Source organism: Gobius niger, assembly GCF_951799975.1.
Source record: "Gobius niger genome assembly, chromosome: 13".
In the NCBI taxonomy this organism is placed as follows: Eukaryota; Metazoa; Chordata; class Actinopteri; order Gobiiformes; family Gobiidae; genus Gobius; species Gobius niger.
In genome coordinates this window covers 23,679,260-23,694,881 of record NC_136864.1, presented here as the reverse complement: position 1 = coordinate 23,694,881, position 15,622 = coordinate 23,679,260, and the positions used below count along the sequence as shown (strand labels likewise).

Below are 15,622 nucleotides of genomic sequence, written 5' to 3'. Positions count from 1 at the left end.
ACACTACACCTTCCACAGGGCAAAACATTAACATTAACATTTGGTGATTAAAACATCATACTATGTGATGATCTACTGTAATGATCCTTTGATGATGTTGCAATGATATTTTCATTTGTTATGTATTTGTTGTTCAAACCAGATAACTCAGGTCAAAAACAGGAATTAAACTCGGTCTAAACCAGATCTAAACAAGTTCTAAAACCAAGTCTAAACTGGGACTAAGCCAGTTCATCGTAGAGAGGTCACTTTGAAAATAAATACTTTTAACCCAATTTAAAGATTTAGTGGAGTAGAAAGTACAAATAGGCTGTAAAATGTAGTGAAGTAAAAGTTAAAAGTATTCATCATAAAGCAAAAGTACCTATAATTTGTACTTTTTACTTTGTTACTTTCCACCACTGGACCATTGTTCTACCATTGTTCTGTCACACTCCACACCTGCTTTAAATTTCTTTCTATTATGTTATCAAAATGCATGTAGTTATTTATGTGAAAATAAGATTAATAATAATAATATAAATAAATAAATAAAACGAATAAATACATTCAAATGGGGAAGCGGACACATCTCTGAAGGTGAAAAAAACAACCAAACAAACCAAAAACCTCTGAAGATGGGCCTACTGTGTGTGTGTGTGTGTGTGTTTGTGTTTTGTTTTTTTGAAGACGGGTCTACTGGGTCTCGCGAGACTGTGCAAAACTACGTCATCTTCATGGGACGAAAAGCTGTATTTTTTAGCGGCAGCAGCTGCAGCTAACTCCTGATAGAAAAAAACATTTGAATTATGGCTCCTGCTAAGAAAGGGAAGAAAGTAGTTAACCAAGAGGAACTCCGGCGCTTGATGAGAGAAAAACAGCGGCAGTCGTCTGACAAGAAGCGCGTGGAGTCTCCCTTTGCCAAATACAACAGCCTCGGCCATCTCAGCTGCATCTTGTGCAATGTGCAGGTGAAGTCCGAACTACTTTGGACCACTCACATCCTCGGTAAACAGCACAAAGAGAAGGTTGTCGAGCTCAAAGGTGCAAAACAAGCACCCCAGGGCCAAGCTGCGAAGAGGAAAACTACTGAAGGGGACGACGCTGTGATTAAAAAGGCTAAAGCGACGAACGTTGCGAGCCAGTCTACATCCGGGCTGCCTCCAAACTTCTTTGAGAAACCTAGCAGCACTGTACAGCCAAAGCCTGCTGGTGCCAGTCTTTTAGGCGGCTTGTATGATGACGATGACGACGACGATGATGAAGAAGATGAAAATGACAAAGCCGGGTCTACAAACCCACCCAGTCAAAGCGCACAAGAGTCGGGACTCCCCTCAGACTTCTTTGACAGCTCGATCCCAGCAGCCGTGCCAGCCATTTCCCACTCGGGATCCATCCTCAAAGCAGAAAACCCAGAGAAAAACACCGAAAAGAAGGATAAAGCCGCCGAGGCCATACCAGAGGGCTTCTTTGACGACCCGGTGACGGATGCCAAAGTGCGCCACGTGGAAGCGCCAAAGGATCAGATGGACAAGGAGTGGGAAGAGTTTCAGAAGGAGATGCGGCAGGTGAACACCAAGTCAGAGGCGATCGTGGCTGAGGAGGACGAAGAGGGCCGTCTGGAGCGGCAGATAGATGAGATTGATGAACAAATTGAGTGCTACAGGAGAGTTGAAGTTCTCAGAGACAAGCGTGATTTGGCAAAGAGGAAAACACAGTCGAAGAAAGCGGAGAAGATGGAAATGGACGCTTTTGCAGAGGAAGAGGAGGAGGAGGAGGAGGATGAAGAGGAGCTGCTGGGACTTATTTCCCAGGACTGGAGGGCTAAAGGGGCACTGTCATGAACACTCAGACTTCCTTTGTATAACATGTGGGACTGGTTCACCTTGTGTGCTGTAAATATATTTGATAAAGAAAAGGGCCCCTTTGGCATTTTTTACACAACAGTCCATGTGAGGTAGAGGATTCGCAATCAGTGTTATTGTAACAAAATAAAATAAATCATTTAGACAGTTACACAGCCAAACTGGGGCTTGATATTCACCTGTCATCTAACTCAATAGTGGAAGAAGAAAGTAGAGCCCAGAAAATGTGAAACTGAACAGGTCTGTTCAATAATCATATAATTATTGATAATAAACTTAGCCACTTATCATGGTATCAAAGTGCCTTGAAAACCTTTTCACCAGACATTTTTAACAGTATATTTATTCATTAGTTTTCACACAAAAACACATTCATCAAATTGTCAATTTCCAAAAGCAGCAAAGACCCAGAGTCAAGGTATTGAATCTGATTAGAATTTGAGGTCAACTAACCATTGTCCTGCAAAGTAGTCTAGTATGTTGTGGTTATAAATGTTACATGATGGCCAACATGCAAAGCATTTTAAATACAAACTACTTAAATGCATCAACCCAACACTGGATAATAACATTTAAACCAATTAAGGTTGATAGGTTTGCTCATTATTATGAGAGAAACTATTACATGTGATGGTCAGTGCTTTAACTACTACCTTTTACATTTTGTGATCTAGGTGCAGGCAGTTTTAAAATCTACTGCAAGATATATTGCTACAGAGTATATTTACGACATTTTAAAGTCCATTCTGTTCTGTGTGATGCACAGTGTTCATAGCCCTTCAAATCTTACATTAAAACAAATCAAAACAAACTGATAATACCTTATTGAAAATAAACAAAACAAATCACGCTACACTCTTCTGTCCCGTCTAATAAAGCTTGTGGGTTCAAATAAATCTAAAAATTAACTGACTGTACTGTACAAACATCTTTAAGTCGTCTCCATTGTGGAGTTAAGAGAGAGGCTAAAACTAGAGTCTCACAAAATGTAGTAGTCTTCTGTAAACATTCATATAATATACACAAGGGAGAGCAATATAAATAATGTGTTTTAGACCAGGGTGTGATGTGTTTGGGTTACCACATTTGTAGTCAGCTAAAACACTACTAAACACTCAAATAAAATACACATAGGATCAAGAAAAGTCAAAGAAAGGTGTAAGAAAACTGTCCGGAAGTTGCACCAGTTGTCCATATGAAAAATCCAATGGTCCACAATACTTACCGTAGTGAATCGTACATCATGAAGTACTGCTTTCATACATAATCTGAGGAAATAACCTGGTGCGAACTGATTACTCAGAGGGCACTTCAATGCCACTTTGCCACAATCCATTTGATAAATATTCAGTTTGTCCAAGTGCAGCAACTGCTGAGAAAAGAGGTCAGGAGTAGCGTTCAACACTGTTCACTGCGTCCTGGTGCTGTCAGGGAGCTCACAAGCCCATAGCAGTCTTTAGCTCCTCCAGGGAGTACCTGTGATCCCCGTTACTGTCAAAACAGGCCACTGTATGAACGCTGGGGATCTGCAGTCCCAAGATTCGCTTCAGGTCCTGGTAGGAGAGTGGTCTGGATTGCACGTCCGCACGCTGGAAGATGTCCTCGAGGTCTGGAATAACAAACACATTTATAGGCTCCATTAATCACAGCTCATAACATCAAAAAAATACCATAATAATGAATGATTTATTTATCAGAATACGATGGAAGTCTGTCTTGTTTAACTACAATAAATTACACTTCTCTACTTGCATGTCATAACACTGATTATTTCTGATGCAATGTTGAGAAACCAGGCGAAAAAGCACCTTTTAACGTACTGACGCCAGGCAGGAACAGCCGCTCCAGACATCTCTTCTGTGCATTTCTCTTGGCGCGCTGCGGAGTGAGGAAGCGGGGATGCCGGCTTGCCTGCTGCTCTGTAGGCATAGCTGTTGGCATAAAATATATAGAAAAATGTTGAGTGAATAGAGGACAAAGCTGGGCTGCATGAGTCGCAACCTAAATGCAATACTAAAGCATAAGGAAAACGAAAATATACCCTGCACATGGACATCTTGAGGTGTAGCTTTGGTTGCTGTAGGTTCATCCTCCTCTGGATTTTGAGTGATGACTAAAGGAGCCTCCTGTAATTACACGCAACACCCAAATCAAATCTCATGCGCGAGAAACAGTCAAAGCAATAATAAGAAGCATGTTCTTACGACTGGCTTGGGCGTTTGGCTCGACCTGTTCTCCACCGAGGACAGCCTGTGTGAAAGATCGGCCACTGTGGACAGCAGCAGGTGGATTTGCTCGTCGGTCCACGTGTGGTGCAGCTCCTCCGTCTTGTTGGCTTCACTCACGACCTTTTTTAAATCTGTTAGTTCCTGTGAGCAAAAGACAGAACAGAACAATCATGCTAAACGTTGTAATAATCAAACACTGGGAGGTGATCGTGACTCTGATGGGCTATAAAATGACAAGTACAGCCACTGCAGAGGTTCACCAGCGCACAAAAAGGTAATCATGGAAGGTAAAAATGCATTACTGAATTGTGTTGTATTTAAAAGGTAAAGGCAGGTATGTAGGGAATGTAGAATCCGCCCTTACTGGTTTAAAAAAAAAGGCACTAGTCAATCTTGGTTGCCTTTACCTACTTTCTTTCAGTATTTGTGAACATAACCATAGCTCAGTTGAAAACTGATTCGAATGTTATGCAAAGAGTCAGTTGACACGAGGAAAACAATCAGACTTAGTTTTGATAATGCATGTCTCATATCAGGGGACGCAAATAGGTCATGTTTATAAAACATTTTGACATACAACACCATACAACATTAAACTTCATCGAGAGCCACATATAGTGTATACAGATATTCTTTGCCTAATTTTTGCCCCATTTTCCACCAATAGTTTCTTTTCCAATTTTATTTCCTCTTTTTTTTGGCCATTTTTGAATTCTAATATTTTCTCTATTTTCCTCCCAAATTATTCACAATTTTCTTTTTGCACCATTTTCCTCAATTTCCCCCCCAAAATATTCCCCATTTCTTTCTGAATGTTTGTCTCATTTCCCCTTCATTCAAATTTTGTTATTTTCCCTAATTTTTGCCATTTTTTTTTATCAGTAATATTTTCCCAATTTTCTCCCCTCTTCTTGACATTAGACAACCCGATTTTGTAAACTGGAATATATTCTAAACATTATCGTTCTGTTTTCTGGTTCTCAACGACAAATATTTCAGTTTGGGTATTTATATACTACAGTCTCCCATCCAAATACCGACCAGGCCCTTCCCTGCTTAGTTTCCGGGGTCTGACGGGATTGGGCAGAGCAAAGGCCACCAGGTATCTGTATGGTAAACCATGTATAATTAAAATACTGGTATGGAATAAAATGTAACGGTACCCAGCCCTACTTGCTGCAAAAGTGCCATCTCTGGCGCTAACTCAATAACCTGAGGCTCCACTTTGTACACCCTGCTCCAAGTAATGAATTATAAAATATGGACAATTCTCCTCCTCCTCAAACAATCCCACGATATTGTTATTTACATGCACCCCCCACTGAAGAACAATGCTTTACTCCGTCTCACTCAGATTACTGACCTAGTTTTTTGGGGGGGTGGGGGGTGGGGGGGGTGAGAGCATCTAAGCTCCCGAAATAGATTGCTACTTGAATCATGCATTATGAATGACAAGCGAGCGTCTGGATCTCAGCAATGACAGACTCTTCTTAACCCTGTGACTCTCTGGATGCGAACCTGACAAAGGCAGCCATAAGATGCAAGCCTAAGCGGGTAAATAGGTAAACAAATTCATCTGGAAGTTGGAAGCATTCCCTCAGTCTGTGTTACTTGTTTTGTTAATGAGAGACTGGGGCGAACATAACCATTATAGGAGATACCGTGACTGGCTGCAGAAATTAAAACTTTAAATAGCAAAAAGCAGAACATTTCATGTGTCTATTAACAATTAATCCTCCAGACCATGATTTAATCTTTTTCATCGCCACATTGCTTTCAATACTTTCATGAATGATAGATGTAAAGAAAAAAACAAGCTCCATGCCAACAAACGCTGATATTTAAATAAAATAGACAAGCTGTCTGTCTCTGCCTTGGCTCATAAAAAATCCATCAGCTTTGCCCAAGTGAAAAACAAGAGCTTAAAGATTTGAAGTGGAGCGGATCAACCTCTTACATCAATATTTGTCAACAGCTCAAAGTATGAATTATTCTGAGAACAAAATACTTTTCTTCTTCAATCCAAGAGCGTAGAGGTGGAAAAACTTTGACAATGATTACCATAGTCTTCTTCACGTCACGGTCTTCTTTTTTCTCATTCTCAAGGGCGTCCTGCATCGTCTTGACGTCATGTTGGACACTGGTGAGCGTGCTCCCAATCGTAGCCACACTCTAAGGAAAAAGAATGAGGAGTGAGCGAAAACGTGATCAAACGGGGGCTTTATTCATTGTTTATACCTTCTGAAGCTCTTCTACGGTTGTGGGGAGGCTGATGAGGTCTGCGGCCGATTTGAGGTTAGCTTTCAAATGATTGACAGCAGAATCCAGTAAACTGATCTGGAGGAGAGACGGGCCATGGGATGAAGTATATTATTTTGAAAGAACATGATACAGTATGAGGCTGTTCAAGCCGAGCAAAAGAAAAGACGATGCATGAATGTTCACAGTGAGCTTCCCTGATAGTGCCTGGATTTTCATTCTTCAATATTGGTGTCAAAATGGAACTCTTTTTACAACACAACACAACACTTTTTTTGGAATAGTCCTTTTTGTCACAATTGTAAATAACAAATACTGGGTATGAATGGGCAGCTTTGTCACAATACAATCTACAATACAATGCTTCACAATATAATATTGCAGTATTATATAATAATACACAGTTGCTCCAAATCTTGGGAAAGGAATGCCTTGGGTCCTCACCATGAGGGCCTGAAGGAACTGCACTCAATACGTCCAGACAAAATGCAAGTACCGCACACTGCAATATATACCCTTTATTTATCAAACCTGGCTTTAGATAAGAGAATAAATCTCACATTTCTCATGTGTTGAATCCTTGGAGATAAGATGCCAAAACGTTTCTTGTTGCCAAGAAGGGTTGTCTTCTGTCTAACCAGTGCAGCTCTAATATATGATTTATATAAATCTGTCTCCCATTCAAGTGTGACCGCTGTAAATCATTGATGAGGTTTTACAATACCTTCTTGTTAATTTCTGTAATGTTAGACCAGAGTTTGCCCAGGCCTTTGTCGCCGCTCTCGATATCATCAAGCATTCTCTGCTTGTTTTTCAGGTCCTCACTGAGTTTGGGAATTTCACTGGACGACACCTTTTGGGTGGATTCCACTGCGGGACGTTGTGAAAGCAAAGTTAGAACAAAATGTGTTCAAAGGTCATTGTTCTGTAAGCAGCGAGTGCAGCTTCTTACTGTTGTGCAGCTTTTCTTTAAGTGCGTCCAGGTCCTCTTTTAGGGCGATCTGCATCCAGATCAGCCCAGCACAGGCCATGACACAAGCAGCAAGGATGATGAAAAGGAACAGCGGGTAGCACACGTTGCAGCACTGTGCATAGCTTCTCCTGCGAAAAGACGTAATGCGGTAACATTAGACATGCTCGCTGCACCGCCGCGTCCATTATTAATGATGCACATACAGGATTTTCAGATGGGAATAGAAAAACCTGACTGATGAGAAATGGCACTTCAAAATATGAATCGTTGATGAAAAATGAACAATCATTATGGGCTATGATCTGGAACCTGACACTTGGCTTTTAAAGCAGAGTTTGACGAACTTTGTCCAGTATTTCAAGAATGCTTCTGTAGAGTAAAACAACAGGCATGTTCAATAATTATTGTAGTGAAAAAATGTAGGACGATTGCGTGAGAATTGTAGAAAAAAGCGACCAAGGAGCTTTCCCCTCAACTTTAAAAACAGCCCAGCCAACTACTACTAAAACTCTTTCTTATATGCTAGAAAAGTGCAGTACAACAGCAGCTTAGCTTAGAGCTCGGGAAATTAACATTTGAACAAAATCACAATCTCAACTTCAGTCACTTTCAATAATTGCCAGCACCTGGTTTAGAGTTCGGAGTTGTTTTCAGTATCAGATGACACTGGAACGTATTCATTATTTGTTGGAGCTGAGTCTCTATGTTCATAAACCCTAACTGCAAAAGCTATATTGACTTCTTATCATAAAAAAAAAAAATCATAATAATCTAATGAAAATTCAAGATTAATCAAAGTGAGGAAGAGATGTGAGAATCCTGTCATATCACACAGACCCAGAACTGTAGTGTTTTGCCTATTTGATTATTAATGTTGTTGAAGTCAGTGATAAATGAATCAGAATGCAACAGTTAAATAACCTTGGGAAGTATCAGTGGAACCAGTGCCCTCAGGCAAAAGTGCCAAAACCAAGGCTTATTATTGTATAACGACGCAAAAGCGAAACCACATCAGTGCTTCTATCCGGGTCGGGCAGCACACACATCCTGCTGCAGCGGCTGTAACATCCACATTATTACACTGTCATGAGCAGACAGACAGACAGACAGACAGACAGACAGACAGACACTCACTTGCCAAAGGTGGCCGCTCCGTTCATGCTGTTGAACTCATCGTCCTCAGAGCTGGACTCGGACTCGGACCCGGGCGGCTCGGTTCGGAGCAGCCGGTGTCCCGAGCCCTTCTTGGTCTTCTTTCTTTTGTTCTCCCCAAGTCCGATCAAGGCGTTCAGCTCCTTCCTCTTCTTCATCTTCTTCTGGGGGGTTAGCGAACCCGACGAGCCCGATTTAAAGCCCACTAAATCCAACGTTTTATCCAGTTTGGAGGATGTTGTCGTCTCTCGTCGGGGCAGGGGGGGTAAGACTAGGCTAATGTTTTAGCCAGGAAACGAAGCTAAAAGAGACACACATACAGTATGTTGGCAAACATTCAGCTACATGACACCTTTGGTCCAAAATAAACATGATAAAAACTACAAACATGCGTGCCATTTCGGATCCGTACTCACAGAAATAATCCAGGGTTATATAACTTTTATCGGGTAAGCATACTGTAAACGGGAGCTAACTTAGCTAGCAGCTGTCATAATGCTATCGCGACCTAGAGCAGTAAACCCTTCGATCCTCTTCTCCCTGATCGCTCGGCTTCATCTAAAAGCCAATCGATCTAATTCACACATTTAAAAAAAGTATTGCCTAAACAAATACACGCTTAAATAAATATCGTATGACTAAAACGTGAGACGGGTCTGTCCAAGGAGCTACACTGCTGCCTGTATTGTTGAGCAGACAGATGGCTGACCTCGCAGTAAGCTCGCAGCTGATTGGACGAGAGAGGAGGAGCTGTTTGCCCCGCCCACTCTGGTCTGGACAAATTCCAAAAATAGAAACCATGGAATTACACTATTTCTACTTTCTACAGTTTTATCAGGTCTTGTTTGTTTGTTTGTTTGTTTGTTTGTTTGTTTGTTTGTTCTCAATAGCCATTTGAAGACTAAGACCTACAAAACTAATCTAAACAGATCTTTTTCCTCGCATTGTTGTCCCTTTTTTGACGTTTTTTTCCCCATTGCTTTTTGTTGCTGTATCATCACATTTTTTCCACATTTTCATTGCTTTTTGTCACTTTTTTGTTGCGTTATTTTGTGGCTCTTCTGTTGCTTTTTTGTTGCATTTTCCTCACTTTTTGTCACTTTTCCTTCCCTCTTTTGTTGCATTTTTGTCACTTTTTTGTCACTTAACTATGGAAGCCCGTTTCCGCCATGTTAAATAATAAAAGCCCAACAGGAAGACGAAATTACGAGATTTAAAGTTTGTGTTTAAAACACAAAATTTCGAGTTTAAATCTCGAAATTACGAGTTTTAAAACTTGTAATTTCGAGATTTAAACTCGAAATTTTGTGTTTTACACAAAGTTAAGGATGAAAACGCAACAAACGAGCCACAAAAGAGCTATAGAAACAACAAAAGAGTTGGAAAAATGAAGGAAAAGTGACAAAAAGTGACGAAAATGCAACAAAAAACTCGTAATTTTGTGTTTAAACACAAAATTATGACTTTAAATCTCGTAATTTTGACTTCCCGTTGGGCTTTTATTTTTTAACATGGCGGAGACGGTCTTCCATACTTTTCCGTCCCTCTTTTGTTGCTTTTTTGTTGCATTTTCGTCACTTTTTGTCACTTTTCCTTCCCTCTTTTGTTGCTTTTTTGTTGCTCTTTTGTGGCTTTTTTGTTGCATTTTCATCACTTTTTCTGCACTTTTCCTTCATTTTTCCAACTCTTTTGTTGTTTCTATAGCTCTTTTGTGGCTCGTTTGTTGCGTTTTCATCCTTGACTTTGTGTCATTACTGTTGCTATTTTGACACTTTTTTCAAGAAGCTTTCAGATTTGGGTAAAGCCAAACTGGAGCCAATATACTCGGTTCAGGTGGGGGCTAACACAGAATACAAAATCATATTGTTAGAACACAAACCAGTGCAAGCAAAATACAAACGCTGCTGAAGGTCAGTGATGGTCACAAGTCTGACAGCCCATTAAAATTAAGCAAGTTTGACAAGGACCTGCATTTATATGGGTAAAGAGTAGAGCCCTGTACAGAGATGGCTGATTGTCCAAAAGTGGTTTTACGCCCCGGGACTTCTCGCTCTGAACACCTCAGGTCTTTGAGCTCACAGTCCTGAGAGGAAGTATGCACTCAAAAAGGGCCTGTGGGGCCAGCTGATGCAAGTATTTATAGACTGCCTAAGCTTCAATTAAGCAAAAGTTAACATTTTTCACTTTTCCCTTTTGATAAACTATTACAGTGAAGATTGTAGTAGCTGGACTATAGTTAGTGTGGGTTGTGACAATGAGCTCAGATTGCAAGATCACGGAGTTGTTAAAAATGTGAGCAACGTGGAACGGCTAGTGTGCAGCTTTTGGTTTGGCAACTAACTCCACCAGCTCAGTAGGCGGTGGTTTTTAAACTTTTCACACCAAGTATAGCCTCCCACCTCCTATTTGACCTTACCTGATCAAATATTTGACCTTTAAGTAGCCTAATTCCCACTCCTGGCCTTAAATTATTACTAAATCAGATCAATAATAGACCTGTAGCTAAATTAAGCCTATTGCTGTTGGACAAAAATGTATGCACTACTAGTATAAATGAATTATCCCTAATTACAATGAATACAGTCTTAAGTAGCAGATGGCCGTAATGAAGAAGCCCAGCCTGCCACCGTTTTGCTGCCACACCACATTCTCAGAGCCACTGCTCTAGATGGAGTCCCCTATATGGATTGTATTATGTTCTTGGTATTGTGAGTATGGAATTTAAAATCTCCGAAGCACTGATTGGCCTGAAATAACTCTCACATGGTGTAACTGGTGATGCAAAAATGCTCTATAATTGTTTGGGCAATATTTTGGTGTAAAAGTCAATACCCCTATTTCTTTAACAGACTTGTACCATTTTGCGTTTCATGATCAAATTAGGATCAAACTATTTGCTAATTTTTTTTTTCCATTTTAATATGAAAAAGGGTGCGGCGGGATTGTGGTGGTGTCTTAAGGAAAAGGGCACTGAAGGTGATGACTCAAGTTGTTATCACAGTTATATCACCATTTGTTGACTTTTTGTCTGCCTCATCATTCCCTCCATTTACTTAGCGCTCACCTCCATAATGTGTTCTCGGGTTTGATCCCTGGATCTCTTTCTGTGTGGAGTTTGCATGTTCTCCCCGTGTCTGTGTAGGGCTCCTCCGGGTACTCCAGCATCCCCAACCACTGAAAACATGTACAATAGACCTGAATGACTGTAGTGAGTGGTTGGTGGTGGTCAGAGGGGCCGATGGCCCAGACTCATTGCCTCGCTTCTGTCAGTCTACCCCAGGGCAGCTGTGGCTACAATAGTAGCTTACCACCACCGAATATGGAGTGAATGAACAATGCAATGTAAAGTGTCTTTGAGTGTCCAGAAAAGCGCTATATAAACCGTTATTAATCATTCATTCATTACAATAATTATTATAATTATTATTATAATTATTATGTGCTGTTACCCACAATAAAACATCACAATAGCCATAATAACAACAGGTGAAAGTCTCTGCGTTGGACCACATCACAAATATGCAGGAATGCATATGCATTGCGTTGCACGAGATGAGGCCTTCTGCCGACGCTTTATTACCAACAGAAAAGATTTGTCACGGCCATGGTGCATCGCAATAAAGGCCCTCCTATAGGCCACACACAGCTTACACAAGAGTAGATTAGGTCTATATAGCCTTGCCTGCTGCTGATGGCACAACAATTGTCAAGGCGGCTACGGTATTGTATTTACCATTGAATCCAGCTGTGTCGTGTATAGATATAGCAAAACAAAATTCAATCAACAGCTTGCCTCTGCTAAGATCACCTGGCAGGGGGGACAAGCACCACGCTGAGGGCATGCACAGACCTTCTCAGCATGCACCCCGAGTATCAAAGACAACAGCGTTTCATCTCCAAGATCCAGCTTCATGACTTTTTTCCCCCTTTCCTAATCCACGGTTAAGTCTGCACAAGGATACTACTTCACCTTGTGCCACGAGAAGCAAGTTTTGCTTACAAAGGGCGACCAGTATGCGCTCTAAAACACTTGTTACCTCACTTTGCTCACAGCGGGGCGACTTTAGAAGGGATCCGCGCCACAGCCGTGCAGGGCAGAGCCTTTGGGTGCTGGCAGAGAATGTAAACAGAAGAACATGAAGGCAATCAGAGGCTAATTGCAGGTGTTGTTTTGGCACGGTGAATTGTGCATGATTGTCAACCTGTGCAAATGTGTGCCGTTTGTTGTTTCCCAGCCAAATTCTGACTCCCGGCAATCCGCAGTTATTTGCACATCAGTCAGACATGTTGGGTGAGTCAACATTGCATCCTTGTTTCCACAATTTTGTGGTAAAAGGGATTAACTCTGTATATGCTTCACAATAAACTTTTTGAATATTACTAATATAATAGTAATAATATACTATATATATTGGCCTTGAGAAACACGAGGTCGGTGCCACAAGTGCGGACAAGTATCTCGGGGTGTTGGTCGTGAGCGGGGGAATGAATGAAGCGTGAGAGATCAACAGACAGATCAGTGCAGCGTCTGTGATGTGGTATCTGTATCGGACTGTTGAGGTGAAGAAGAAGATGAGTCAAAAGACAAATCTATTGATTTACCTGTCAATCCACTCTTAAGTCATGAGATTTGGTTCATGACGGAATGAACTCGGAGTAGAACCGCTGTTCCTTCATGTCGAGAGGAGCCAGCCGAGGTGGCTCGAGCATCTGTTCCGGAAGCCTCTTGGCTGCCCTCCTGGGGAGATGTTCCGGGTACATCCCATTGGGTGCAGGCCCTAAGGAATACCCAGGACATGCTGGAGGAACCGTTGCTGAGATTTCATTTAGCACACTCCTATTCAGTGCATCTAAGTACTCGGCTTCTCACCTATATACTCTACTCAGTACATGCGAGGGTTTCCACTTCATAATGGATCCCATTTGTTGTGGCTGGCGCTCCTACGGTTGCACACACTGGAATACACAGTGCTGAAGGGAAAACAGAACAGCGTTCTGAAAATGTTTGTGAGCCGTGATGAGAACAATGTGGACAAAAAATGCCTTTTGTTGGGGTTTATGGAAATATTCAGATGTGAAGGGAAATACTAGAGTATATTCAAGCAACAAAAAGACAAACTATGAAGGTAAACTACATGCTAATGTTATGCTAACACCAGCTAAAGTTGTGCTCTCACTGCACATGCCGGTTTTGGTGAGGGCTATCCTCTCTCTTGAGAGCCAACTGTCTGCCACATTAGTGTCAGACGCTTTGGCCACAGCCAAAACCTGTACTTGGTCAGACCGGATTAGTTGCCCCGCCTGGGCAGTGGGGACGCTCGCTTGCCGTCTTCCACATAGAGCGCCACACGACCGCGCACGCCACGATCTACGTGCACGTATGACACTACCCCGCGCACCTTTCTGTTTCCACCGCACACACACCGGCATTTGTTGTGGGCTGCGCCCCCACAGAGGAGCACTGTATGTATGGTCTGCATGTCCCCGCTCAAAGTAAGAAGGTGCCGAGTTGAATTTGCAGATTGATTTGGTGTGGAGCTAGTATGCTCTCCTGTCTGAGAAGGCTTCCATCAGGTGCTCCAATTTCCCTCAACCTAACATCAACACAACAATGTCCCAGCTGAGGTAAGAGCACATATCTGGAAAAGGGTTCACAAGAGTTACATGGGTGTTGCCAATGCACTGTTCCTGACAGCCTTCCCTGATTGGATAAAATGCAGCAAATATCTGTGTTGAAAATCCAGTAAGGTCTAAATGTATTAATTTTCACAATATTAACTGAGGCAGGATTTCTGAGCTCATGTAAGCAAACATAACACCAGCACAACAAACTAGCCGCAATCATAATTTAAAAAGACTGCTCTGTGTTATAAGTATTTGTGATCATAATCGTGGCTGAATGTTTTCCCGCGTGTCCCAGTGTCTGTAGTTATTTACAGCACATGGGGATATGAAATATTAATGGTCCAAACCATCTCTGATGAAACAGCAAAATGTTCCCAGTAAATAAGCCTGCCTTTTGACTATTTTTCATAGCCATATATACTGCAGACATTTGAAGGCATATTTCCATGACTCTGCAGGGAGACTGTGCCTTTCCAGGGTGAATCAATTAGTCTGTTTTGATTATGCAATGAATATTTATACACTTAAATTATTCAGCCCAGTCTCACTTTATTCTATGTTTTTGCAGTTGCGTGTATAAACATATGGCAAGCAGACTGCCAGTGGTTGAGTGCTGCACTGGTGGGAATACAAACAAATTCAGTACACAACAGAAATCGTAGTCGTAGTATATGAAATGTTAAGTTCCCCCATTTTTTATGTACAGTATAATGCAGGTAGATGGGCTACTACGCTATGGTATAATAACAAAACAATCACCTCCACATACAAAACAAATTTCCCAAAAGGTTTATTATGTTTTTGTAGTGGCAGTAGGGTCATCCACACAACCCACGCTTTGTTTTTGTTATGCAGGTTTTTCACTCGGTTGTGGTCAAAGATCCTCCTCCAGTTTGCCAGAATAAAGGTGTTGTTAATTTTTATTTTTTAAGTAAATAGCCTATTATTAATTGCGCCTTTTTTGTTTTGTTTATGCATGCGCTTTATTGTCATGACGTCAGCATTTTCTGATCATTTACAGAATATTGGATATTTTTTGTAAGTTGGGTAGTGGTTATGTGTATGTTAGACAGATCTAAGGAGTTCTTGTACTGCCATGTGTCAATAAGCTGCTGTCGTGCATCAGCAGGGGGCAATGTTCTCACATCAAAGAACACGGAGGAGCCGGTTGAGCCAGGGACACGGAATGGTTCCTCTCCTTTCCTTTTCGCATCGGTCACGATCGGAGTTGTCCCGTCCATAATATCCGGCGCAGGGAGACAATACATGTTCTAAATAATTTACACGCGCCCAGACTCCGCAGTGACAACATTAGCGGCACGTGGGCGATGTTTTAAAAGGGCTCGACGCATTTGAGATCACGTCGTCATAAATAATGCACCGCGCCGTAGCCATTGTGGGACGGCTGTGGAAAGGTTCTTTTCTGTGCAAACGCAGTGACAGAGCGGAGGAAAAATGGTGACGATTATTGGAAACGCAGTAATGCCTCCCCTGATGCACATGTGTCACTGTAGTGGGGGGGAAGAAAGATGAGAGGATGT

At 41.6% G+C, this 15,622-nt stretch overlaps 2 protein-coding genes across 3 annotated transcripts in view; one reads left to right on the top strand and one right to left on the bottom strand.

The window, feature by feature from the left end:
* Positions 1-711: 711 nt before the first annotated feature.
* znf830 (zinc finger protein 830) lies at positions 712-1,961 on the top strand. Its single transcript, XM_079569193.1, has one exon. The coding sequence runs from the start codon at positions 789-791 to the stop codon at positions 1,821-1,823; it is 1,035 nt and encodes a 344-aa protein (XP_079425319.1). The 5' UTR covers positions 712-788; the 3' UTR covers positions 1,824-1,961.
* Positions 1,962-2,485: 524 nt separating this feature from the next.
* Positions 2,486-15,622, bottom strand: part of efcab14 (EF-hand calcium binding domain 14) — a 98,529-nt gene continuing 85,392 nt past the window's right edge. Inside the window, exons 1-10 of one of the 2 annotated variants that reach the window (XM_079569189.1) lie at positions 8,873-9,157; positions 8,439-8,757; positions 7,284-7,432; positions 7,056-7,201; positions 6,311-6,409; positions 6,134-6,244; positions 4,049-4,213; positions 3,886-3,970; positions 3,653-3,775; positions 2,487-3,453 (exon numbers count right to left, since the gene is read on the bottom strand). In XM_079569189.1, the coding sequence (XP_079425315.1) occupies positions 3,281-3,453; positions 3,653-3,775; positions 3,886-3,970; positions 4,049-4,213; positions 6,134-6,244; positions 6,311-6,409; positions 7,056-7,201; positions 7,284-7,432; positions 8,439-8,614 (1,227 nt within the window). In that variant the 5' untranslated portion in view covers positions 8,615-8,757; positions 8,873-9,157 and the 3' untranslated portion in view covers positions 2,487-3,280. Of the gene's footprint in view, positions 3,454-3,652; positions 3,776-3,885; positions 3,971-4,048; positions 4,214-6,133; positions 6,245-6,310; positions 6,410-7,055; positions 7,202-7,283; positions 7,433-8,438; positions 8,758-8,872; positions 9,158-15,622 lie in introns of those variants that run through there. The other variant, XM_079569190.1, reaches the window with a different exon arrangement.